A 27,540-nucleotide genomic window follows, 5' to 3' on the forward strand; every position below is an offset into this window, starting at 1 on the left:
GTCTTTGTGGATATATTTGTGTGTATCTACATGCTTGTGTACGCATATCATCCGGGGATCTTTGCCAGGAAGGTGATCTAAGCATACCTCAGGGAATGTGTATTGTAGTGATAGAAAATGCGACTAATTTCAGCACTTGTCATGACTCATGATGTCAAACGAGTGAAGGAGAATAATAGCTTTAACCAGAAATAGCATCACAGCAGTGATTTCACTTGATATCTTCTAAGTCTCCCCCTTTTTTTTATCTAATTAAAAACATTTTCCTTTCCTCTGAGCACCAGCAGCATAAAAAAACGTGAGCTTTTATCTGCCTGCCACATAAAGAATTCTCCATATCTGAAAGGAATAAAAGTGGTAATATAGTACATCCGAGTGGGCTCTGATAAATGTGTAATAGGAGCACTTTCTAACATGTGGGCTGAGTCACCGCTGCATGGACACTTTGCACCAGAATCAAGCTGCATTTGTAGGATATCCGTGTAGAAAAGAAACCTACTGACTGAAAAATATAAGCAGGCTTCAGTTCGCATAAAGAAGCTCTCTGCATGCTGGCAGTATAGTGATAAATTCATTCTCATTTTTTCCCCTGGAGACCATCATTGCCTCTCTCTAGTGACTTAATAACAATCTTAGATGTGTTTTATTTCCTGGGGTATCAACATAGCATTTCTGTATTCTTAGTGCTGTAATAGCACTTTTGCTAGCTTCACTAATGAAGCTATCTTTCTTAAGGCAGCTTAACATTCATATGTTATCATTGATATATATGAATATTGTAAAGATATTGTATGTGATCAGAACATTTGATTATTTCTATGAGTGTTTGGGCAGAGATTAAAGCAGTTTTTTTAACTCCTAGTTTTCATCTCTTGTCCTTTAATGGAGAAATAGGAATTGTTGTTGTTACTGTATGTGGAGTGGACTGGTAGCAAGTAGAAACGGAAGCCAATGCATTTTTTAAATTATTGATTATCAATGAAATTATTAATATTCCTCAAAAAGGGGCCACGAAAAGAAAAACACTAACCTGAATACACCGCAAGCACTTAGAAATCTGTGGTTTTAAACTTTAACCTTGAGGACTGAAGCTGAGAGCATTATTAGAAATTCATAAGATTAGCATCTCTCTCTCTCTCTCTCTCTCTCTCTCTCTCTCTCTCTCTCTCTCTCTCTCTCTCTCTTTCCCTACCGTCCATCCCTCGGTAACATTCGCAGGCGCGCGCTCATGCACGCACAAGCGCTCGTGCGTGCAGTCTGCCTGCCAAGCTCTGTAGTCGTGTTGTCCCGCACAGCGAGCAATCGGTTGTCGTTTTCAGCACGGGACAGATCCCGCACCCTCTGACTGCAATATGGCGACAGAGGTAAGACATTCTTTTGCTGCCTTTTCATTTTAAGAGTTTTATGAGCAAATCCCGAGAAATTATTTCGCACCTCGGTTTTTTTTCTCCCTAGGAGATGCAGGTTGTCTTGAAAACTGACTGTGTCTCTGTTTGAACATAGGATTTCTGTGGCTTATCTTGCTGCGGGTGAATGTTGCCTTAATTCAACAAAATAGCCAACTGGACGTGGTAGCAGAGACTAATTTAACGTAGCAGCATATTTATCATGCAGGAGCTTCAGTTTAACTTATTTCCATTCAAATGAGCTGTGTAATAGCTGACACATCTCAGATAGAGAACAAGGTATATTTTTCTTTCTTTGTTTTTAAACCAGATTCTCACACATTCTACAGAAATAAACTGAAACCAATCCAATCCAGGTATCCAGTAGGCTCAAGGCTGAGGAGACTGGTGGAAGTTGTGATGAGATGATGGAGCAGTCAGCACCATGGACAGGGACAGGGACAGTCACAGTAATACTTTTAATTTAGCCTGACAAGCCTTTGTCATTACATTTTAAATGAACCACATATTAAAAAGCTTGACTGCTGAACTCATTGGTGTCATACACCCCTCATGTCTCTTCATAACTGTAGTTGACATGATTGGCAGCTCTATACAGTACTATACAGTGGATATACAGATGCAGAGAGTACATGATTGAAATGTATTTGATGGTATGTAACAGGCAGTGTCACGCACAACAACTAGTTACTCCAGACAGCATCAACAGCTCTTGCAGATGTATTTTTAGCCTCATTAAGGGCCGGCAGCACGACTCCTTCTCTCCCTTAGTGTCCTTGGTGATGTCACTACAATGCTGAAGACATAGCTGCCTTAGTTATCATAATAATGACTTCAGCAGAGGAGACAGCTATTACTTTAGTGAACGTTTACAGATTACATTCATACATGCAGTATGTGCTTAAATATGTCTGAAAACATCCAATGAATGAGTGAGTGTATTTTTAATGTAAGGATAGTAATGCTGCAGAAAGGTGGAGTGTACAGGAAGCTGGTAGGAATCATGATTTTGCTTTTTTCTGTGCCTGCAAGGCATTGGCAAATTGACTCTAATTTCCTTTGGCGGACTGCCAGTATCCCTGTCCAAACCCCATCAATTACACACACACACACACACACACACACACACACACAAACATATGCATGCACATACACACAGATACACATGCACACAAACATGTACAGTGTGTGGAACCAGGACAGATTTTATGTCCAAGGCCTATAAATTATCTATAGCATATTTAATGTGAAGAGACTGCTGTAGAGCATTCCAGTTTGCTTCTTATCCATGCCTTTATTTATCTATCCCTCCCCCTCTCCCTTTACTGTCTCTCTATTTTATATTATATCAGAACTCATTCCACAACATTTACTGAATGCCAAGTCAGCAAATGACCAAATTAAGTGACTGAGTTACAACCAACTCTTACTGCAGACTGTTTGTGCTGCATGGATGGTCAGTCCATTACTGCTAGATCTCAGTCCATAGGCTAGCCCTGGCTCAAGTATTACACTGTTGAGGAATAATGTGTTGAAGCAGGGTTATCGTCTCAATGGCTGGCACAGGCTTAGCTCTGTACTGAAACAATGTTCCACCTTCTTCCAGGAATATTTCCTTTTCCAGTTTTGGTCCCACAGTCCCTTATCGTCCACCTAGATGTCATGGAAATTTGACTGTTTTGTCAACACTGTCTAAACTTTAATGATTTATAGACATCTGGCCAGCCCAGCTTGGCAGTAAAAATGAAAAATTCTGCTCCCAATGGCAGGAAACCAGTTGTCTTATGAAGGGATGAAAAGAGAGTGCTGACAGTAAGAAACATGCTGAAAGAGCTATGAGAAGAGAATGAAAAGTCTTAACTCTGAGTGCATTTGCTGTGCGTGCTGTAATTGTGTGTGTGTCCTTTGCGATGTCTGCCCACTGGCAGCACTCATCTATGCTGTCGTTGTGAGTTCCTTCAGTCGGAGTGACTAAACTAGGAAACATGTCATAGCAATGAGAGTCACACAGGCACACAGATCCAAATTGGGGAAACACATACAGTAGGTGGAGGATACTGCAGTGGGAATAAAGGGATATGATAAAGACAAGACATGGTGGTCTGTTTTTTTACTTTAGCAAAAATTATTGGTCATGAGAAATCATTGCTCAGGCAGCATCTGTCAACTTTTAGTTTAATTGATGTACAGTAATTTAATTTGTTTAATTTGACTGCTCAGCCAAGTGCCTATTTCTGCTTATGAAACAGGAAATGCACAAGTGGTCATGTACCAGTAGATTTTCTCAATAAAATCTGTCATAATAGAAAAATCTGGCTGAATCCCTGTTATCTCATATGAATACTAACTCTACATAATAGCAATTTACAGAGTATGAAACAGTTTGGGTTTATGCATCATCTTTTGCTACATTAGATTTATGTGTCTTTTTGTATTTATAACCCTCTTAACTGCAACTAATAATTATTTTCTTGATGGATCCACTAGTGGTGTGGTCTATAAATGTCAATCATTGTTTCCCAAAGCCCATGTGATAATCAATCAATTGACCAATAACTGCAGCTCTGTGACCTTTTTTAAACTATTTTGCTTCAGTGTGCAAATATTTTTAAACTAAACTTAAAGTAAAGTAAGTAAATCTTTCTTTTTTTTTTTTTTTTTTTTTTAAATCTGTAGCACATGTTTTCAAGTTATTAAAAGCAAGAAAGCATTGGGTCATGTTTGGACAAATGGATGGACTCATTGTTTGATTGGTGGCCTCAGGGAGACATGATTCCCACCTGCTTTGCTCAGCTGCGAGCTACATGCAGCACAGAGATGTAAGAAAGAGGTCAGTAGGTCACAAACAAGTCAAAATACACTGTGACGTCCCACTGGCCTGAGTACAGTGCGTGTGACAGTGCAAGGCAAAAGTTGTCAAGTTTATGACTCTGGACAGCTCCCAGACCGGCCTGTCAACTCCAACATTGGCATCAGCGCTGGTATTCTGTACAAGTCCTCAGGTCTTTGGTCATTCAGAGCCATGCAAAGAGTTATGTAATGCTCTCATTCCTTTTCCAATCAAAAATATGGTGTTACTATGGAGACACTTACTGTATAGAGAGGTGGAAAGTAACTTTGTTTCCTAGATGACTGTACACAATTTTCAATATTATTTTCTTTCTTTCCTTTTACTTTATTTATATTCTACCTCCTCTGTAATTTTCTTTTTTCATTCCTTTTTTCTTTCCCTCCTTTTCCTCCCTTCCTTATTTTGATCTTCCTTCCCTTGTTTCTTCCTTTATTTTTTCCCTCTTTCCTTTCTTTTTTCTTTTTTACATTTCCTTTAAATTCTTTAAAAAAATTGATTACATTTTGCACCCCCTCTTTTGTCATTTTCAGTCTTTCTTCTTTCCCTGCTTTTCTTCTTCAACTGATCTTAAAGCATGGAAATCCTTTTTTTGACAGCAAAAGTAAAATTTTACTTTAGTTACTTGAGTATGTTTTACTATTTCCAGGCGATCTTGAGATCTTGCTTGCAGTTAAACTTTTGAAAATATATGCGTCTTTTGAGTCTTGATTTCTCAAGAAAGGGAAAGGACTTTTATCATAGAACTTTGTTGTTGCAAAAGTGTATCAGACACAAATTATTATTTAAAGCAAAATATTATTGACTGGTCCACAACAGCAGGGCCAGCCATATAAACATGAATATCTGTCACTGACTGACTGACTAAGTCATGAAGTTACACCATTGGTCGCCTGAAGGCCACTGAAGCTAAGGAATGCTAGAATAAATTTTTCACCAACCCTAGGCTGTTGTAACCTTTCTGTAGGACTGTTGATATGTCACTGTATGAAGTGTTAACATTTTTTCAGGCAAGAAATTAACAATTTAGATTCCCAATATGTGGTCAGTTATCCAAATAATGCCTATATGGAAATTTGCTGCACTGTTTTTTGAGATGTGAGGAGCTGCTGGTTGGGTGAGACCAGTCGAACCAAGTCTGAACTATATATAGTATGTAAGTCCAAACTTGGCATGCTCGGTATTGATAAGGGCCCATGGATGTCAAATTTGCATAAATCAAAGCCCAGCGCACTTCCTTCGGGTTTGGTCACCACGTGTTGCCACTTCCTGTATCCGTCATTTCAAATGCCCTCAGGCGTTTCATACATAGTCCAGCCCTATGCCAGGTTTTGACATAGCCTTGTTATGTGTCTTAAAAAATCTCTGGAGAGGATCTTTAATGAACCTGGCTCTCCACCAGCTTACTTCTTACTCTGACAACTGATTTTCAATTGTGTGCTCATACTTGATTCTATTAAATAGAGTGACTTGTTGTTCATAATGATGGCCTGAAGATAGTGCATGGGAGGTGGGGATAGCGGTGGGGAAGGCAAAAAAAGAGAATATTAAAAGCTCAGGCAGACAGAAATATCTAGTGGCTGCTGAGCTGATTTTGGCTGTTAACAGACAAAAATAGCAGCTTGGATGCTATTCTTGGTGGTGAATGATGTGCCCAATATAGAGATGAAAAGCTGGCACTGTACTACAGTCTGCTTACACAGAAATGACTCTCTTGGGCTCATACATGTAAGTATCCTCAGAAACAGACCCTCTGCTTTCTTTCAGTAATATAGCCAGCCAAACTTTGGCTGAGATATCTTTAGAGTAATATGAATAAATATAACACATTCTGTGAAATACAGAGTTTTATTTTTCTTAAATTGAGACTTCATGAATTCAAACCATGTCTCTCTGTTTCTCACTTTATTCTCTCACCCCCTTTTTGTTCATCTCTCTCCCTCCATCCATCCTCCTACTCTATCTCTAATTACCATCCTCTAGAGGGGAGTAATTTAGATCAGCAGGGGACAAGTTTACACTGGCCCACTTGCTTGCTGCTGTATGCTTCTCAAGGGAATGACTGTTTGGGTGTAAAACACACCACTCAAACACCAATGTGCTGTAGAGGGGAGTCTTTCAAGTGTTAGTGATTACTGCAATTGGACCTATTGACACAGGAGGAATGATGTGAGAGTGCTAACTACCCCTACACTGCTGTTGACGAAGTGACGTGGTACCAGTCTCTGTTTGTCTGTCCCTGTTGCACCTGTAGACAGAAAAACAACTCAAAGCTGGCAGGAAATATTAGATTACTCTGTATAACTATGAGTCATGTAATCGAGAGCTAGTGAGGATTTTAAGCTACAACATTTTCATAATAAGATACATTCAAGCTCCAGTTTGACAGTACAAACAATACAGAGGAAACCTTTTTACATCTTATTTGTGTTTATATTGTATAGTAAATCACCATTATTTGTTTGAAAACCACTCTTTATAAAGCAAAAAATATATAAATATTTTTAAACTGATTTTTTCCCCTGTCTCATTTGTCTTGTATTTAGTTCCATAACCTCCAGGAGCTGAGGCACAGTGCATCTCTGGTCACAAAGGTGTTTATACAGAGAGACTACAGCGAAGGAACAGTCTGCCGCTTCCAGAACAAGTTCCCCTCAGAGCTTGACAACAGGGTGAGCACAAATACAAAAACACATACATACACACACATATACACATATCCAGGTAAATGATATGCTGTTCCTGCTCAGACAAAATCAGAATAAAAGTGTTGAAACGATCTAAAAACTCCTGGGTGTGCTCAAAGGAAAGGTTCATGTTTACTTTTGGGACAAGGAAAGAGTATAATTTTTTATACTAATTAGCATTTGAAGGAGACAATCCACAGACAAACAGAGAAACTCAAGCACACAGAGAAACACAGAGGGAGATAGAGTAAAAAGACACATTTTTAAAAATCTGCATAACTTCACTGTAAATTGTCTCTGCCAGATGCTCAAACTGCTACCATTAGCTGTCTCATTTCTGACTTGACTTCTTCTCAAGTTACCTCATATTCTATAAGTGAGGTGTGCTTCTGAGTTGTTTGACAAAGTAAGAGCACTTTGGGTTGGGCAGAATGTAGCTGGTATGTTTGGCAGGCGATTTTATAGTTGAACAGCTTGATCCCACAGTTATGCCGGAGCACTTCTCACTTTTGCAGCCCTTATGCTGTGTGCATGACTCCGTATCTCTACCTGGATGTTGGTTTGTGTATGTAAGTAGATTGAGCGGACCTTGCTTGAGGAGACAGTGAAGACTCTGAACACTTATTATGTGGAGGCCGAAAAAATCGGAGGTCAATCTTACCTGGAAGGATGTCTGGCTTGTGCAACGGCTTACATCATCTTCCTCTGCATGGAGACACGCTATGAGAAGGTAATGTACCTGCACACACCTAAATGATAGTACACTAAATGACCTTATACAGCACAACTTGTAGTACAACACCTATACAAAGCAAGTTCATATTTATGCTCAGATTTTCACCCACACGCAATTTAGAGTCTTCAATTCCCTTATCCTACCTATTAAATGTCTTGGGTGTGTTTGGACTGTGGGAGGAAACCAGAGCACCTGGAAGAAACCCATATAGACACTGAGTGAATGTACAAACTCATCACATAAAAGCCACAGCAGGCCAACAGCTTCCTTTGTAATGCTGTAATATTAAAGAGTTGAAGGTGAAGGAAACATGAATAAATCAGAAGCCTGTTTTTTGAAGGACAGGAGAAAGACGTGGAAAACTTCCATTTTTGAAGAAATTATTATTTCAGCTTGACTATTATTCATCAGCAGCTGGTTATTATAAACTGCACTGCCCATCCTCAGGACTTATTTATTGCCATATTTGTTCATTTTTATGAAAACCAGCTTACTTACACACAGACACACACACGTGAAAGCATTCAATTGTATGCTCTAATGCACTCTGGCTCTTTGAGGTCAGAACACAGTTATTTACACCCACTCACATGGGGCAGCAGAGCCAAAAAACAGGAGATACAATCTGATTCTCTCTTGCACAATGTTTCCCTCAGCTGTCTGTCCACTCGCTTTTAAAAACCAACTCTAAAGCCCACACCTGTGTGCCGGTGGGCAAGGCATGGCACGTCAGTAACATGACATTTACCTTCAGTGCAACCAGAATGTCCAACCTGAGAAAGGGCAGGTGATTAAACCTCTCCGCAGCTGTGTTGGTGCTTGTCGCTCGCTGAGATGGAACAAGAACGCACGCATACATAACACAATCGAATACACAGTGAGTTTGATTCATCCTCTCATGACTGTGTGTGTAGATGCCGGTGTTTTAAGTAAAGTTGCGAGTGGCGTGAAGTCCCGGCATGCCTCACTTTTCAGATCTCTGTCACCCACAACATTCATCTCTCTAATCTTGTTGCCTTTTGTAAACATTTCTTTATCAAAGCAATATAAAGGTACTGGGAGCTGACCAAGAAGCACAAAATACTTATTGCAGTGCTGAAGCCATGCAGAAATGGCATGGTCTGAGGCTCCTTTCATCTCTCTGTCAGCTGGGTGCCGAGATGCTATCAGCCCCACAGGAAAGATGTTTATTTACTTGTTTAACTTGGCTGAATGACGTTCTGACTGATGACAATCGAATATACCCACCCAAGTTGATGCTGTGCATGCGCATTATGTGTGTCCGGCTGATAAAGAGGCCACACACCAGCGAGCGTGGATCAGTGTGCAGAGTCATTGGAGCACCCAGAGTCTCACCCTATCAAAGGACACTGATTGCTCCCAGCATGTCAGAACAGATACATGTGCACACAAGCATTCATAAAGCTTCCCCCACACATAGTACGTGCCTTGTATTATTCACAAGAAAGCAACTTTACATCTAAGACTTGCACACATCATTCCCTTTATAATCGCACTAGGTGACATAAACAATCTTCATTTTAGTAGAAGAATACACAGTCGTGGCATGCATGTGAAACAGACTGTGACAACTTTGCTGCACAGGCGATATACACACACTCACAAGGCTTTTCCCACAGGGGCTGTCACACACATGCCAGTACATCAGAGGCACAGCTTGGATACTTGACTGTCATCTTGTTACACTGGAGAGGACTGAGCTGCCCTAAGAGCTCGCTAGTAGTGAAAGGATTGGCCTTTTCCCCGGACCACAATAAACCTATTAGTCAAGGCTCTGCTCTGTGTGTCTGTACTTCCTCTCTATGATGTTTGATTTTCTTTGATGGAGTTTTTAACAAAACGAATTTGTGGACTATGTTCCAACCTAAATACTGAATGCTTTCTACCGAGGTGTTCCTGACATAGATCTGGCTGATTAAATGCAGCACAATGCAACAATACACTGCCTTTTGATGGCTTTTTCTATGGTGTTTTACTGAGGAATTTTATTTCTTTTTCATAACATTTTCCAGACATTTCCCAACAAAAGTCTCTTCTTCTTCCCGTCGAAGACAGAAAGAAGTATTTGTGACTGTATTGTGGTTTAGTCTAGCAGGGGTCACTATATTAGCAGCTGTGCCTGCAGCTGTAGTGGGCCTTTGACATCCCAGAGGAATGCTGCTCAGTGTGTTGCATGGTCTCTATTGTTTTAATCTCTCGAGGCTGTGTGCTGCAGCGACCTTTAGTGAACTCACAAAAGAGGATGTGCATGTGTCATGTTCAATATATCAGCTTGGGAGTACACACAAGTGTTGAATCCATCATACTTCTAAAGAATAATTGTGGCATTACAACTTGGATCCTATTATTTTAGTCTTCTAATTACGATAGCATTATATTTACAAAGTTAATTGCTGAGATTATAGAACAAGATAGAAGAAGTGGTCAGATGATCCAAGTTGTAATAAACCAGTTTTTCCCTGTAATACAGCGTGTGATGCTGTAATTTTTGCTGATTTTGTTTTTATACTAATGTTTGTTATTTTAACAAAGGTACAGATGTGCAAACAATTGCACCTCCTTTGTAGGAGTGATGAGAGATTTCTCAGTGTATATGAGGCCCAGTGGAGCATAGTTTAGCTGATTGACATGGTTAGGCAGGTTTTAGTAGAAGCATGGCACATCAGTATTGTTGGTGTCCACAGAGGCATAGCCTTAATAAGCTGCTCTAATACTGTAATGCCACTGTTGCTAATAATTGTCTTTTTAGCATGACTGGACATCAGTCAACGATCATTTGGTTTCTATCATCAGCAACTCAGGACAACCTCACAGTGTTTAGGTTTTCCTGAAACACTTTGCTCTCCAGGGGAAACTACATTTGTGTGTGTGTGTGTGTGTGTGTGTGTGTGTGTGTGTGTGTGTGTGTGTGTGTGTGTGTGTGCGTGTGCACGCAGTTATTATGCGTAGGAGAATGTATACAGGCATGCTTGTATGAATTTGTTTGCCAAGGCATGGTGTGAACTTAGTGCTCAGCTGCACTCCACTGCTGCTCTGTGGTTTTTGCACAGTTGATGCAATACTCACTTGCAAAGCTGAGAAATAAGTCCAGTGCCAATGCAATCTAAATAAACTGTCCACCTCACATTTTAGAGTGTTTCCAAATTGCTCCGACAGTTAACCAAGGCATGACATTTAGCTTGGGAGAGCCATCTTTGGAATTAGGAACTAAAGCTTCCAAATGGAAAACTTCAAAAAGAGAAAAGCTCACGCTCGTCAATTTTAGTAATTCAATTCATACAGCATTGCTTGACATGAGCGACTTGTAACTATGTATAAAAATAACTGCCGTACTTAAAGCATAATGGAATTACTCTGAGTTTAGATTATAATGTTCAGGGAAAATAAAGACGGGCAATGACTTGGGGAGAGTCGGTATCATATGCCGTATGCTAACTATGTGCAGAAGGACTGCAAACTAATTTCTTCAATTTTTCATTTTTCCACTTGTGACAGCACAGGAGGAGGTTGAAGTTGCAACAGCCCTACCTATGTTTAGCCTCTTGTATGGTTATTACATGCAATAGAGAGAGACTTTGAAAAGCTGCTACATGTTTTCCTCATGCCTCCAATGGTTCTAATCACATTTGGATTATCTCTAGATGCACCTCTGTCCTTTTCTAATCCCTCTCTGCCTTCCTGTTTTATTTCAGGTCCTGAAGAAGATATCAGGCTACATCCAGGAGCAGAATGAGAAGATCTATGCTCCTCGAGGTCTGCTGCTCACAGACCCCATAGAGAGAGGAATGAGAGTTGTATCCTTCAGTCATCTGCTGCTGCTTTCTCTGTTCAACTATGTAACAAATAGGCAGAAGATAAAAGTTTAAGCAAGTCAGATATATAGAAGACTGATGGCATTAGTTTAGAGGTCATAGAAACCTGTTTGGTCGCCAGTTAGAATCCTTGGAACTGCTAAAAACATCTGGGTTGGATAAATGAATGAGAAACACTCGCCTCCTCCTTATAAATTACCATTAAGGTGCCCTTGAACATGGCACTTAAACTCCAGCTGCTACAGAGGAGCTGTTCAATGGCCAACTCTCATTCCCAGGAGTGAATTTGAAGCAGAGCAAGGCTGAAAAAAGCAAGCAGGCATTTGCCCTTTGATAGGAAAAGGTGAACAAAACCGGGTGATATGGTGAATCAGCAGCCTGAGGTGTGTATGCACCTATGACATTTTGTCTGTGTGGACATCTCAAGCCACCTTCCTCTGTTTTATCATTCTAAAATAAGGTTAAAACTCTTGAGGCTCATTGTACTCTGTTTTTTTTTCTTTTTTTTGAGTACTGAATTTTTTTAGATGTGGCCAGAGGCATGATTCAGCACAGTTCCTGTTGTTAAAAGTCAGGAGGAGATAGAGAATGCGTCCAGTAGACCATCACACAGACCTGGCCCAGACTGGTTAAAAAGAACAGGCTCCAAGTCACAGGGCCAACCTACTACCAACACTTATTAGTCAATACACTCTGACACAATATGGCCTCTGTTTGAGACAGACAAAGCCCACTGAGAGACCTTATTCTCCCAGAAAGTAGATGTGTCTCACATGTATGTTTTTTTCATGTTAGTATTATCTCCTTGCCGGAACATCTGGTTTTATTTCCTGTCATCAGGCAAAGGCTATCAGTCCATCTTGGATGCAACTAAACCCTAGTGCAGACTATATGAGTTTTTCTGTGGTTTGCCTGTTAAAGACAAATGTTTGAGCTCTGGGGAAAACCCTTGTGTCATCACTGTATCTGCACAAGATAAGTCTTAACCTTTTTAAGAAAGTTTGTTGTTGCTACAAATGAGATACATTTGTAGACACAATGGGTATGGAGGAAAACAGTGAACACAGAGTGACTTTAAACATGTTTTTTTTTTTTAAATATTACAAACAGTGGATTTGAATTAACTATAGTAATGAGGTTATGTATCCCTCAAACAGTCTGTTTAGAGTGTCTGGCACAGCAGTGTTAGATTTTGAAAGTATTGTAGTCTGCTATACTCCTAGCAGATGAATGAACGATCAGAAAGGGTTTGGGCATGTCAGAATCCATGGCTTTTGTTTTGATTGAGGAAGCAAACCTCCAACCCTTCCCACGCTTTCTCAACCTTGTATTGTAGTATTCTCTCCTTGACATCCGTGTCCTCAGCTGGAGATCAGTGTGTTTGAGGACCGGGGCTCTGGCAGCTCCAGTCCCAGCAGCAGCATGTCATCAGCAGGAAGCAGTGCTCGGTGACTGGAGGGGCAGCGCCAGGCTTACGGGTACCACCACAGGGGCAGCGGGACTCTTACCAACATCCGCATGCTGAAACATGAGAGCACCAGGTTCTAAGACAAGCAGAGAGAGAAAGGCGTGGAGGTGATCCACAGCATTCACACTCTCTCTGTTGGGGCCTACAAAGTACCACCTCGAGAACAGGAGCTGGCTTACTCATACACACTGGATATGCAACAGAATAAACACAAATGCAACAGAACCCACATGTAGACAGTAGGCACATGTCCAGAGTGTCTGTGAGTGAATATCCTTCACTCTCCAAGAACTATCCAAACCAAAATAATCACAACTTACTTTGTTCCATTTTTTCCATTCACCTATTTTCTCATTCCATCACGTCTGTTTCCATGAGTCAGACCATCTCTGTGTTAAAGCTGATTCAGCAGGCTTAGCCCTGATTAGACCAGACATCAATGCTTGATTGTTTTCAAGGCGGTCAACGTCACTATATCCATCTGCTGATGCATTGACATCGTTTTAAATCTGTGTAGTAGTGCTGTCAATCTTTCTTTATTATCCAATTTGAATATAATTCTGTATTTTTTTATTTGTATTATATTAAAAATGTCAATGCTCAAATTGAGCTTATTATTATATTTCCTGTGTACCCTATACACTGTATAAACAGGCTTATGCATTGCCAATATATTCTGTCCACTAGATGGCATTCCAAAATTACCAATAAATAGGTGATAGCTTTCTTCCTAAGAAATAATTACACAAAGTGGCACAAAATGAATAACATCAAACAAAAATATAGATATTAAATAAGCTTTTATCTCACTAGATCATAATAATTAAACTACGCACTTAAATGAAATAACAAATGAATCCGCTCTAGTGCGTTTGTTTAAATTAGGAAGTGAAATGTTATTTGAATCAGGATGCACTGCAAGCCCAAAATGATAGCGTGAGAAGGAGCTCTGTGTCTGAACCTCATACTGCAGCTGCAGCACTGATCACTCAGGCTCAAGTCTTTTACTTTGGGCCTGCTTTTGTTTAATTTTTCCATTTGTGGACCGAAATCCAAAAACTTTCCACACATCGTTTCTGAAATGGTCAGGAGACGTGATCTCCATGGATCTATCACTTTCTGCCATTTCTGATATTTTAACATTGAGGTTAATGCTAGCACATTGAACGTGAGATTGTGAAATTTCAATCAGACGTGTTCACCAGACGTGACAAAAGTATTTTGTTATCACATGAAGGTAGGCCAAGGTGAGAAGAACGAGATTCGATTTGTGTTTGACTCCCAAAATCTGTTCCAACATTCTTGCAGTGTAGCAACTTTGAAATCTTGAGGGAGGAACGCTAACAGATTCCTGGGAGACGCAGTGTTCTCCAGTCTTGCTGAATGATTGCATGTCTGGTGGTTGGGGACAAGCCACTTTGAATGCTGGCAAATTGGGCCTGCTGCAGTATGGCTTGGTTCAAAATCTGTTCACATGCATTTGGCTCGAGTATCAAACAGCTAACAGAGAGCACCTTGGATTATTTATCCTCCTCATTCACAGCAGTGGATACTGGTGATCCACATCACAGCTGTGGGTCACACTCATACGCACACACACACTCACTCTCTTCTACACGCACGCATACAGATGCACACAACCATTACCGAGCACTCATACAGACCCATACTGGTAAGGAGACAGGCGTGCACATGAGTTTAAAATTTGAACCTAATTTTGTCTGTCTATACAGCTCTCAAACTAGATTCTGATTAAATTTTGCTAAATGCAAAATGATTAAAATGATAAGGAGTGTAATGTTGCTGACATGCACACATAAACAATAAATGCAAATAAAACTGTTTAAAAAATGCAATAAAATAAAACCGGAATGCAAATTTGAATGCATGTGGTCTATAAAATCAAGATGAAAGAATGAAAATGTATTTATCATCAAAAGTCTTGTTTATCAGTGCCGGTCATCATTGTTCACCTCATCACTGTTTGTATTGTCAGAAATATAGTTATCAGTTTATGGTGTGAGACTTGACTCTGTCAGTGAACCACTGTTGTAGCACCCTCTAGGGTTGGACTGAGGGCATATGCTTTTAGGCTTTGAAACACACCACACAAAATATTGAGTTTTAAGACAATGTCAGTATGATTCAAATAATTTTTGAAAGAGTTACAGCAATTTAAATATATCTGAAGCTCCTTAATGAAACCTAATATTCATCAAACACCTTTTCACAGTGCTGCACTACTCTTCATTTATTCTCACACAATACCTGCACATGTTGGTGCAGGCTGGGGTGCATAAGGTCTTATTTTGTGGGTAATAGTGTTTCCTATCTGGCTCATATTTGTGGAGGTTGTTGAGAGAAAAGATGATCAGTTTGTAACAGAAATGTTGATTCTAGTAGATGGCACAACCACAGCGTCTAACAAAAGACAAGACTTCCTGAAAAAACTTGTCCACATATTTTTATTTCTGTTGCCATCATTTTTGTCTTTTTCCATGTTATTTTCTTTAAGTTTGTGTAATGACATGATCTTTTCGTTAACTCCTGGAGTGTAGCCCTTTGCCTTTCTGCACAGCGACATAACAAACCCTCAGCTGAGCCCCTGCTTTGAAATCAGTCTTGTGTAGTTTTACCACAAGATGAAGTTAAACTTTTTACTGGAAAGTCATTGAAGATTTTTTTGCTTCTCATCTATAAAAACAGTCCAGCGGATAGTTTAATTACGACATTTTACTAACCGATTTGACAAACATTTCACCACAGCAATTCAGTTGTGCTTGTGTTCAGCCTCCTGTGCTTTTGATGCCTTCATGTTTCATCCCAGTGGAATGGATACCCAACCTGGGGCTGATGGACTGACCAATTTTAAAAGACTTAACACTGCCAATAAGCAAATAAAGACGCTCAATGGACGATGTACAAAGAAAAAAACAATGAGTGTATATGACCTGTACAGGAGAAGAAATGACCTGTATATGCTTGCCAATGTTTATTGTGGAGTGTAAAGAAGTGGACAGATATGCCATAATACTATTTAGTTCCAAAACATCACTGAGCTCAATATTAGTCCCTAAACACATTTTTATTGTTTTATATTGTCTCTAAATTGGGCATCAAGTGACAGAGCAGCCATGAAAGTATATTGTCTGTACAGCTGTTCATTGCTGTGTAGTATTTTCGGTAGCATGAAGGTTGATTATGTAGCTTGTGATATTGTTAATAATAATAACAATGAAGGTGGAACATAGAGGTGATGTTGATCGTCCTCTGGGGAAAGTCCAAAATGTGCCAAATTTATAGGTGGATATTCTTAAAATGATAAATATGCTCATTTGTTTTCTTGACAAGTTAGATGAGAATGTCAATGCCACTTTCAAGTCTGTACAGATTAAGCAGGTTAATTAGTTAGCTTTAGGGGTGCTTGTAGGCACATTCTGACACTTTTTAGCAGTTTCCCCCAGTCTTTATGTTATGCAGCTAAACAGGCTGGTGAAAGAAATATACTGTACAGATCCATTATTTAAGTAAAGTTAAGTATGATGCACTTGCTATACTAGACTTATAGAGTGAAAATGAGTGAAAATTGATTTGGAAAGTACTTGAGTATTTTTACTGCACTGGTAGATCTTTTTGGAAATGTTATGAGAAAATAAGGAGCTAGAACTCATTCAGAGACTAAAATGATTTGGTAAGAATTGATAAGATTTTTGAAGGAAGTGCAGAATGATTTAAAATGAGTTCATATGTTTGGTGACGTATCATGATAAAGTGTACCTTGAATGATAAATTGTGATTAATCCTTCTGAAATATATAGTAGTGGAAAAAAATACAGTAGTATAAAAATAGAAATGCTCAAGTAAAGTACAAGTACTTCAAAACTGTAATTAAGTACAATACTCTAAGTATAGCAATGTAACCCTCGGAAGGAAAGCAAATGAGCATTTGTCAAAATGTTGAACTATTCCTTTAAGACTGTGAGGAGACAGTAGCACTGTGTGCCGGCATTAAAGGCTTAATATGTAGCTTGTCCTTTCAGGCATTATCTCTTTGATAAAGAAGACAACCAGGGGAGTGAAGATTATGAAAACTATAAAAAGATGTGCATTGAGATATGAATACATTATTATGTAGTGGCTTAAACTTTGACCCACCAATCATCAAGATAACCTCTGCCAAAACATATCTTTGGAAAAGATGATGAGAATGAAGGTTGTCGGCTAGGTGATGATGTCTATCTCAGTATGTAAATTCTAACACACCATATACATTTATCTGTTGTACTGTATGTGAGAGTGCAGCAAGTCTGTTCAGGCACGTGGAGTCATCATTGAGCCATGATATGTATATTAAGCTGTTTCTGGTGAGTGTTCATAGTGCAAAATGATGTCTTCCTAAAAATATAAAAGTCGATGTATAGAGTCTTGGTACCAGCCTCTTTGAGTTGCTTTGAGTTCTGAGCTGTTCTGGCTCGGGCAGATTAATACTTCATTTATGTTTAATGCTGCATGATTTGTGTGTAAACAACGTGAGTACCAGAGTACGAAAAGTCAAATCCCCGATCAACAAAGTCGGTCCCTCAGTTGTGCTGCTGAGAAAGAGGATTTTATCTTGTATTTTATCTTGATGCTATTTATGTGTTTACATAGATTATTTACATATTCATTTAGATGGATTTGTTTTTTTCCCCTCAAAGCTGATTATTATTCAAAACCTGAGGAGAAGAGTTTCAACTGCCTCCAAGAGATGAATAAAGTATCTCATGAAGTTCATGGACAGAGACTGACTTATTGTGACTGCAGGCCTATGTCAGTATCTAGCCACGTTTGATTTACAACATTTTTGAAACTCTCGATTCAGAAATCGCCTATTTCCAGGCCCCAGGAAACATGCTTCTAACTGGAGATCAAAATGGATGAACAGGAGCTGAACCTGATGTCATCGACCCACAGCAACAACCCTTTATTTGGTCATTCTACCCCTGTTTACCACAGCAACCATCACCCATCAGAACAACCTTGACTCTGAAATAAATCAAAGTGGCAGTGAAGTGGCACATCTAGGCCTGTATATTGTTAACAGTAGGTTCAGTGGCAACTATTTAGGGAGATTCACACACTCCCCAGCTCTTGGGTCTGGTGGAGCATACTATGCAACCACTGACATGGACCCCTCCACTATCAGTGCATTCACTGTCAGAAAGAAATCCCCCCTTTCAGACCACAACCAAATTAACGTATTCTTTAAACTCTCAGGTCAATTGACTGACAAAAAACAGTAAGTTGTATAAATTAAATCTAACTGACCTGATGAATGACATATAAACATATGACCGAAATCAATAGGTCCCTACCAGAGATGGTGTAAACAAGGCCTTTATTGATTTAAATATATTTCTTAGCTGACCTTATAAAACAAAAATGGAAGCCTGTTAAAAGGCAAATGCTGATAAATGGTTTGATCAAGAATGCAAAACCATCAGAAAAGGCCTGAGAAAAATAACAAATGAAAAACATCACCAACCAAACAACCCTTATTTTTAAGATATTTGAAGTGAATATAAACATACAATTAGGAACAAAAAAACAAATCCACATGAAACTGATATTGAGAAGGCCATAAATCAAAATCAATTCTAGGATATGTGGAACAACTTTGACACAAAGTAACCACAAGCATTACCCATCCAAAATGTTGACATCTGGAGACCACATTTTGAAAATCTGTTCAAAGACATATACCAATAAATGTAATTAATTCAGATAAATCTATTATAAAAGAAAAACTCCAAACATTAGTGGAAACAATTAAAGACAACCAAATCCCCTTGATTTCCCAATTACTTGGGATGAAATGACCACACAGGCAAAATCTCCGGCAGAGGAGAGCTTGTGGTCCAGACAGCATTCAAAATTCAGAACCACAGAGATGCAGGGTGCAGGGTTGAAGTTTTTCAATATCATATAACAGTCAGGATGTTTTCCTGACATCTGGAGAAAAAGGCTAATTTCCCCTATTCACAAGAGTGGAGACAACTCAGACCCTGGTATCTACCGTGGCATCTGTGTCAGCAGTTATTCTGTAGTATGCTAAATAATGAATACTAGATTTCCTTGAAAACACTCCATCCTAAGTAAAAATTGGCTTCCCTCCCAAAACACAAAACCTCTGACCATGCATATACCCTTTTAATTACTTTAATTAAAAAACACTATAAATTGTTTTATTGATTTTGAGAAAGCATTTTCGCTCTATTTGGCAAGCAGGGCTCTATTACACGCCTCTACATTGTGGTATAGGGGGAAACATTTGTGATATGTTTAAATCAGTGTATATGAAAAATAAGTGTACTGTTAAAATTGAAGATAAACCAAACTGAATGTTTCACACAAAGAAGAGGTGTTCATGAGGGTTGCAATATAAGTCAAACTATTAAATGTGTATGTAAATTAACTTGCTGTTCAGTTCAATCAATGTGCTGTTACTGGTCCAACCCCCTAGACACCCTCTATTCCAAAGCCCTCAAAACCCAAGAGCTGAGCCCAGAGAAAAGTCCCCTCTGTCAGTTAATGCAGAGACTAACTGCCATATCTCAGACACCTCCTGATCAGTCTCACACCAACACAGAAACACCAATCAGAGTAAACCAAATTATAACACAATATAAAGAAATGTATCTGGAACACTGGAAGGAAGAAACTAAAAGCCAAAGTATATTGTAGAATGTAATCTGGCTCTAAAAAGAAATCATGATTTGGCAGAATATCTCTCTACTGTCAGAAATAGAAAGCAGGAACAAATCTTAACCAAGTACAGGCTCAGTGGCCACAAATTTGCAATCAAATATAAAAACTCATGGCAACCAAAAGAAACCAGAATATGTGGTCACTGTTCGACAGGTGAGGTTGATAGAGAAATGCATGTCATGCTACAATGTAAAACATTCAATGAAATAAGGAATGTTCACTTTAACATGCTCAACTCTGTAATCTCAGGGTTCAACGAGTTTAATGACCTTTCAAAATTAAAAATATTCTAGTGGCGCTTTTCCACTACACAGTTCCAGCACTACTCGGCTCAGCTCAGCTCGACTCGACACGGTTCCAGAAACGACTTTTTCCATTACAAAGAGGTACCTACTCAACGTGGGCGGGGTCGTCATAGCACGGCTCCGCGAAACTGCCGTGACTTCATTCTATACGCCACACAAACACATAAACAATGGAGGACATGGAGGCGATGGTGTACTTGCTGTATGTGGCTTTCTGTCACACGCACAAAGCAAGAAAATTGAGCCGTATGGCTGTAACGCTGTTGCTGGGTTTGATTCTTGTGTGGGATGGCTCATGACTCTTTCAGCGACAACTCTTCTGACCAGTGGCCGGCAGTCTGTTGACGTCACATTTCGTATTGGCTCGGCTCGCTTGGGACCTCAGCAGAGCAGGTACTAAAAAAGTACCAGGTACCAGGTACTATCCCTAGTGGAAACGCAAGAAAAACTGAGTTGAGTCGAGTCATGCTAGAACTGAGTAGTGGAAAAGCGCCATAGGAGAAGAAGATGGGGCATATCTTACTGCCCATTATGTATCAACATGCTTGACACACAGACACACACACACACACACACATACACTTTCTTCTTACAATGCGATTATACATCCATCTATCCATTTTCTGCCACTTATCCAGGGTCGGGTTGCGGGGGCAGCAGCCTAAGCAGGGAAGCCCAGACTTCCCTCCCCCCAGCCACTTCGTCCAGCTCTTCTCGGGGAATCCCGAGGCATTCCCAGGCCAGCCGAGAGACATAGTCTCTCCAGCATGTCCTGGGTCATCCCCAGGGTCTCCTACCGGTGGGAAGTGCCCTGAACACCTCACCAGGGAGGGGGGCATCCTGACTAGACACCCGAGCCACCTCATCTGGCTCCTCTCAATGCGAAGGAGCAGCAGGTCTACTCCGAGCTCCTCCACTTGGGGCACTGCCCCCGATGTCTACGCAATGTTGCAGAGTCGTGTCAACCATGACAGCCCCACAATATCCAGGGCCTTGAGGAACTCCGGACCTTGAGGAACTCCGGGCGGATCACATCCACCCCGGGGCCCTGCCACCGAGGAGCTTTTTGACCACCTCCGCAACCTCAGTCCCAGAGATAGGAGACCCCACACCCGGGTCCCCAGGCCCTGCTTGCTTACTGGAAGGCGTGTCGGTGGGATTGAGGAGGTCTTTGAAGTATTCCTTCCACCAATCCACAACCTCCCGAGTGAAGGTCAGCAGCGCAACGTCCCCACCATACACAGTGTTGACTGTGCACTGCTTCCCCCTCCTGAGACACCGGATAATGGTCCAGAACCTCTTCGAAGTCGTTCTCCATGGCCTCACCGAACTCTTCTCATGTCCGGGTTTTTGCCTCAGCGACCACCGCAGCTGCATTCCGCTTGGCCTGCTGGTACCTGCCTGCTGCGTCTGGAGTCCCACAGGCCAAAAAGGACTCTTTCTTCAGCTTGTCGGCATCCCTCACCACCGATGTCCACCAGCGGGTTCGGGTATTGCCGCCACGACAGACACCGGCTACCTTACGGCCGCAGCACTGGTCGGCCGCCTTGACAATGGAGGAACGGAACATGGCCCACTCTGACTCAATGTCCCCCGCCTCCCCCGGTACATGGTCAAAGCTCTCCCAGGGAGGTGGGAGTTGAAGCTCTCTCTGACAAGAGACTCTGCCAGACGTTCCTAGCAGACCCTCACAATACGTTTGGGCCTGCCAGGTCTGACCGGCATCCTCCCCCACCATCGGAGCCAACTCACCACCAGGTGGTGATCAGTTGACAGCTCCACCCCTTTCTTTGCCCGAGTGTCCAAGACATGCAGCTGCAAGTCTGACAACACGACAACAAAGTCAATCATCGAACTGCGGCCTAGGGTGTCCTAGTGCCAAGTGCACATATGGACACCCTTATGCTTGAACATGGTGTTCGTTATGGACAATCTGTGACGAGCACAGAAGTCTAATAACAAAACACTGCTCGGGTTCAGATGAGGGGGGCCGTTCCTCCCAATCACACCCTTCCAGGTCTCTCTGTTACTGCCAATGTGAGCGTTGAAGTCCCCCAGCAGAACGAGGGAATCCCCAGAGGGAGCACTTTCCAGCACCCCCTCCAAGGAGTCCAGAAAGGGTGGATACTCTGAACTGCTGTTTGGACCATAGGCACAAACAACAGTCAGGATCCGTCCCCCCACCCAAAGGCGGAGGGAGGCTACCCTTTCATCCACTGGGGTAAACTCCAACATACAGGCACCAAGCCCGGCGCCTCTTACCAACTCCAGAGTGGACGAGAGTCCAACCCCTCTCGAGAAGTTTGGTTCCTCACCCCTTGCTGTGCGTAGAGGTGAGGCAGACTATATCTAGCTGGAACTTCTCAACCTCGTGCACCAGTTCAGGCTCCTTCCCCACCAGAGAGGTGACATTCCACGTCCCTAGAGCTAGCTTCTGCAGCCGAGGGTCAGACGCCAAGGTCCCCGCCTTCGGCTGCCGCCCAGTTCACATTACACCCAACCCCTTTGGCCCCTCCTACGGGTGGTGGGTCCACTGGAAGGGGGTCCCATGTTTCCTCTTTGGGCCCCATGAGTACAGGCCCAGCCACCAGGTGCTCGCCATCGAGCCCCACTCCCAAGCCTGGCTCCAGGGGGGGCCCCAGTGACCCGCGTCCGGGCAAGGGAAACGAAGGACCATATATTTCACTCATCATAAGGGGTGTTGTGAGCTACGCTTTGTCTGGTCCCTCCCCCCGGACCTGTTTGCCATGGGTGACCCTACCAGGGGCATAAAGCCCCCGACAACTGAGCTCTTGGGGTCATTGGGACATGCAAACCCCTCCACCACAATAAGGTAGTAGCTCAGGGAGGGGGCGATTATACATGAAGGAAAAAAAGCAATGATCAACAGTGGTATGTGTTATGTGTACAGCAGCAGTTACTCTAAGTTTCCTGAAGGAAGCATTTAACTGAATGTCAAAACTGATATTTGAAAGACAATTATTTAAATACCGTAAGTTCAGCTGACATAACAAGATGCACATTCCAGAGAACATGACCTGCACACTTTGATCAAGAAGCACAGAAACTTGAGTTTAAAAAATAAAAAAAGTTGATTTGTTTTTCAGTTTTATGTCAAGAACCACAAAAATTAGAGCCTAAATACACACATGGATCAATGTGGGTAAACAATATGGTTTCCACTAACAAAAACAATCTGCAACCGTGTGTGACTAATACGCAATTGACCATGACTAGGCAACCCTTTTTCATCATAACAGTTGGTTTTAAGTTCAGCAGAGGGACAGTACAGTGTCTACAAAAGTTCAAAAAGACAGATAATGAGAGTGTCCTCTTCTGACTGATGGACTCTCATGACATTTTGGGCAAATACACCAAGCTCCTTTTATGTTTTGGTCCTTAATTCTATTGCTTATGCCATTTTGTCCGATTGTATGCCCTGTTCATCAAAAATGTTCTCTTGAATAAATAATAAACTGGCACTTTGTAGTACAAATCCCCAGAGTGTCTCTCACTGTATTGTTACCACATACTACTAAGAAAGATTCTGTGTAAGTTTGAAACTCTATTTTTTAAATTTAAAGCATTTTTTATATGCCAACTTGTATCAATTGACATGTTTTGGAGCAGTGACAGTCCAGAGTGCCTTTTTGTATCCATGTGTATGTGTGAGCATTTGTGTGTGTGTGTTTATAAGAGGTGTACAGTCGATCCATCATAGCCTGCTCATAAGACCAAAAATGAGTGATAACGTTCTAGTAGATATTGAGGCTTAGTTAAGATCACAGGAGTGGAGACAGAGTGGAGCGGTGAGAATGAACTGATATTTTGTTAAAGACAGCAGAAGAGTGAAGAAACATCTCAACACCTGTGGGGAAAGGTCACTCTCACGCTAACGAGCCGCTCTCTCCCTCCACACAGACCTCCTTTCTTCCACCAGGTCTTTATTTTTTCTACCTTCTGCTAGAAGATTGTTGCTACAATTGTTTTGAGTTTCCAAGTTTTTAAATTCCTCATTTCTTTGGCTGCACAACACTTTCTCTTTCCGTTCTACTTCCTCCACACCCTTCCTGCTCTTTCATTCCTTATTCTCTAAACAAGAAAAAGGTGGCCTGTTACACTGTTTTTTTTCTGTCTGAGTCACGGATGGCCAAAAGGAGAAATAAGGCACTTTCTGGTATTGATTGGTTAAAATGTTTATTCCCACAAATGACAGAAAATCAGTACACCACCATCAGTGTTCCAAAAACACTTTGACTGGCAGTGCTGCCTGGCAAATGCAGTGCAGTCATTATAGTGAAGTTTACAATTGTGTGCTTGCATGTAATGCATGAAACACAGAGCCCCTCAGGAGTAGGTCTGGCCATCAAAGAAAAGTCAGACATGCAGTGATATAAGGAGGAGGACATGTAATCCTCTATTCTGCTCTTGACACTCGTCTATGTCTGGAGTCACACACAAATACACATTCATTTCACAGACACATTATACAACAGCTTCCCTGACAAAATATTACTAAACCCAAAATATATCATGTAATCCAGCACAGCTTCTCAATAAGCATCAGAACTCTGGCTGTGCTCACTCAGGCCCACCAAACACTTAGATTCAAGATCACGGTGAGGTATGATGGTGCATTAAACCATATACTGTAAGAAACAAGAAGATTCATTGTGAAGGCTCCTTTAAAACACATTCTGACATACAATACACAAAGCCCCACCCACACTTGCACCTTTGTTCAAACATGTGTATGGATATTGTTTCTGACTTTGACCATGAAAACCTCAGTGCTGAGATGCACTCTGAAGACAGAAGGAGCTACAACATGGTGGAAACTGCAGGACTTGTCTCTCTGTTTTGGACACACTTGAATTAATGTGCTTAGACCAGTCTTGGAGACACTCCTTTAAATCAATTTTTCCCCTCTATACCGCTGCCCTGCCTGTTGGCTTTGGCATGAGCATCTGCTTGGTTTATTTAACCTCAGTCTGATTGACAGCCCTTGTGTTGTGTTTGCTGTTGGACCTCCCCCAAATGCAGCCCAGAATTATACATACAAACACAATATTAAGCATCCAAGGCTGGAAATGGTTGGTTCCAGTTAAAATGTCCCTTTTGATAATCTTGCTTAATTGTGAAACAGAGGTTAGTGTGAGTCACCCTTATTATATCTGTTGCTGGAGGCAAATAAATCGTGCTGTGTCAGTCACCGCCTTTCTAACTGCTTTTAAATGTTGAGCAGACACAGGGATGAGTTCCTGCGGAGTGCTGGGGTGAAACAGGGATAACGGTTGACAGAAGAGCTTTCAACAGTTGTCTCTGTTTTCTAGATCCAAGAACAAACGGTATGCCAAAAAACATGGAGAAAGGGTGCAAAAGAGAGAGAAATAAATAGAGAAACATTCAGGGACAATAAAACTACAATACATGTCCACTCTGTTAGCATTGCATTAAAATTGACATGTAATGTGGCGTTTGATGTTGAATGTTAGACTGCTAGATGCATTTTTACTTTGCACCCTTTTCAATGCCATAAGATAATTTGATTATTTGTAGTGCGCATGTGTGCCCTCACATTTATGTGCACAGGTTCACATGTGTTTGTTCCTGTACAAGATGTGTGTGTGTGTAGTTTTTGACAAGGAGCATAGTAATAGGCACATTTTTATCAAAAGCAACTCCAGCTTTTGAAGGATGTAACAGTAGTGTGACAACCTGGTTTTCCTTTCAAAGGTCCAGATCCAGCTACAGCATAATAATTTTTTGGAACGTAAAATTAAACCACAAATCCAGAAGGATGTTTTTTTCTTCTTCAATTACAAATACATCTTTACTCAAAGTAGCTATTTTTGAGGGGTTAGCATAAAATTAAGTACAGAAAAACTGGCCATCAGTTGTATCTGTAATAATATTGTACTCACCAAGTTAATTTGTGACATTTGGAAACCTGCTACAACAAAGTATGACAAAGCTGCAGGTAAGACAAACTTATTTGAAAGAAAACCTGTTGGCCATTAACATCCATCACTGTGTAAAGACTGACCTTGTTTGATGTTGACCTATGTGCTTCCTGTAGTTTTTCTGTGCAATGATGGATTATGATAGATGGGTTTGTTGCATACTGAAAAATGTGTTGCCTACTGTGTCCCAGAAGGTACAATAACAAATTACAATGCATTTGATCAAGTGTCATTTCTGATTTTATCTGCTTTAACATGTTCAAAAAGTTGCTCTGAATTTGCAGCTATTTCAATAACTTACAACCTACTTCACAGCCAGATGTCGTGTGTGATGCTCATTCATGCTCAATTGGTTGATTAAGTAGCTTCATCTGTAATGCCATTGACTTGTAATGTTGAGTGCTGGATCAGGCACAGTGAAATTGGTTATATAAATTGAAATCAAATTACTTCAGATATACTGGGGCAATTATAAGCAGGGACAAGGTAAAAAAGATTTAAAAGTCATGAATTCTTTCTGAGGCTGCATCACACCAAATGCACCATCATTGGAATCAGGCCTGCACTGGCCTGAGGACACAGGAGACACGAGTATGCACACAGCACCACTCTGCTCATCAAGCACTGAAAAGCCTACACAGTTGTTTTCATCATACTATCTGGCTGCAGCTAAAAAAAGAAAACCCACAACACTGTATATATTCAGATTCATATGGCTCCTTCTTCTCATATCCTTCCGCTCCTTTTGTCTTTGATAAATTCACCTCTGGTCATTTCCCTTCTGTACAAACATTTTCATAACATATCCATCCATATCTGATCTTCTGTCATTTTCTGTGAAAGCTTAATGTGGCGTGTGTACATTGTGCAATTGCTGTTTGTGGGGCATTTTGTGATTGGTGGTCTGAACAAGGGCATGCAAATTATTTTTCCACATGGAACACATGCCTGCACACAAACTGGCACACACACACACACACACACACACACACACACACACACACACACACACACATACACAAGTCAAAACTCCCCTGAAACACACACACTGAGCATTGTGTTCCAGGTTTTATTTTGCACAGGGACATCTCCACTAGCAGTTCATTTCAGCAGAGAGAAACACAGCTGGAGCCTCTGGGATGCAGACAATGCAGTGGCAGTGACCATGCCAAACACACAAACACACACACACACACACACACACACACACACACACACACACACACACACACATTGGAGATCACTCAATGATCACTCAATGATGTTTCAGGTACATTACACACAATTTCCTGAAACATGTAATCCTACTTCAGTGGTATGTCTAAAGTGGTTGAGCAAAGTAATCCACCACTATGAATATTGTATTTTCATTTATTTTCTTCAATATTTCCTCATAGTTGAAACAAACTCTAGCTTCACTGGACACAGAAATGCTTTAAATCTGATTTGAGTTTTTTATAGTAACCTTTGAATTCAGAGACCTCCTGTTTGAATGGACAGGGTAGATACAGTAAATACTGTACACAATATATTACAGTAAGTTGCAT

At 41.0% G+C, this 27,540-nt stretch overlaps 1 protein-coding gene across 1 annotated transcript; it reads left to right on the forward strand.

The window, feature by feature from the left end:
- The first annotated feature begins 1,337 nt into the window (after nt 1-1,337).
- Nucleotides 1,338-12,962, forward strand: golga7bb (golgin A7 family, member Bb). Its single transcript, XM_053333087.1, has 5 exons — nt 1,338-1,364; nt 6,801-6,926; nt 7,519-7,671; nt 11,391-11,492; nt 12,876-12,962. The coding sequence occupies exons 1-5, from the start codon at nt 1,353-1,355 to the stop codon at nt 12,960-12,962; spliced, it is 480 nt and encodes a 159-aa protein (XP_053189062.1). The 5' UTR covers nt 1,338-1,352.
- The last annotated feature ends 14,578 nt before the right edge of the window (nt 12,963-27,540 follow it).

Source organism: Scomber japonicus, chromosome 14 (assembly GCF_027409825.1).
Source record: "Scomber japonicus isolate fScoJap1 chromosome 14, fScoJap1.pri, whole genome shotgun sequence".
Lineage (NCBI taxonomy): Eukaryota > Metazoa > Chordata > Actinopteri > Scombriformes > Scombridae > Scomber > Scomber japonicus.

What these genes read in the sequence shown, in the direction of transcription:
- golga7bb (XM_053333087.1), top strand. An exon ending in CCTCAGAGCTTGACAACAGG is followed by an intron (nt 6,927 to 7,518) that starts GTGAGCACAAAT and finishes GTATGTAAGTAG; the next exon opens with ATTGAGCGGACCTTGCTTGA. An exon ending in TGGAGACACGCTATGAGAAG is followed by an intron (nt 7,672 to 11,390) that starts GTAATGTACCTG and finishes GTTTTATTTCAG; the next exon opens with GTCCTGAAGAAGATATCAGG.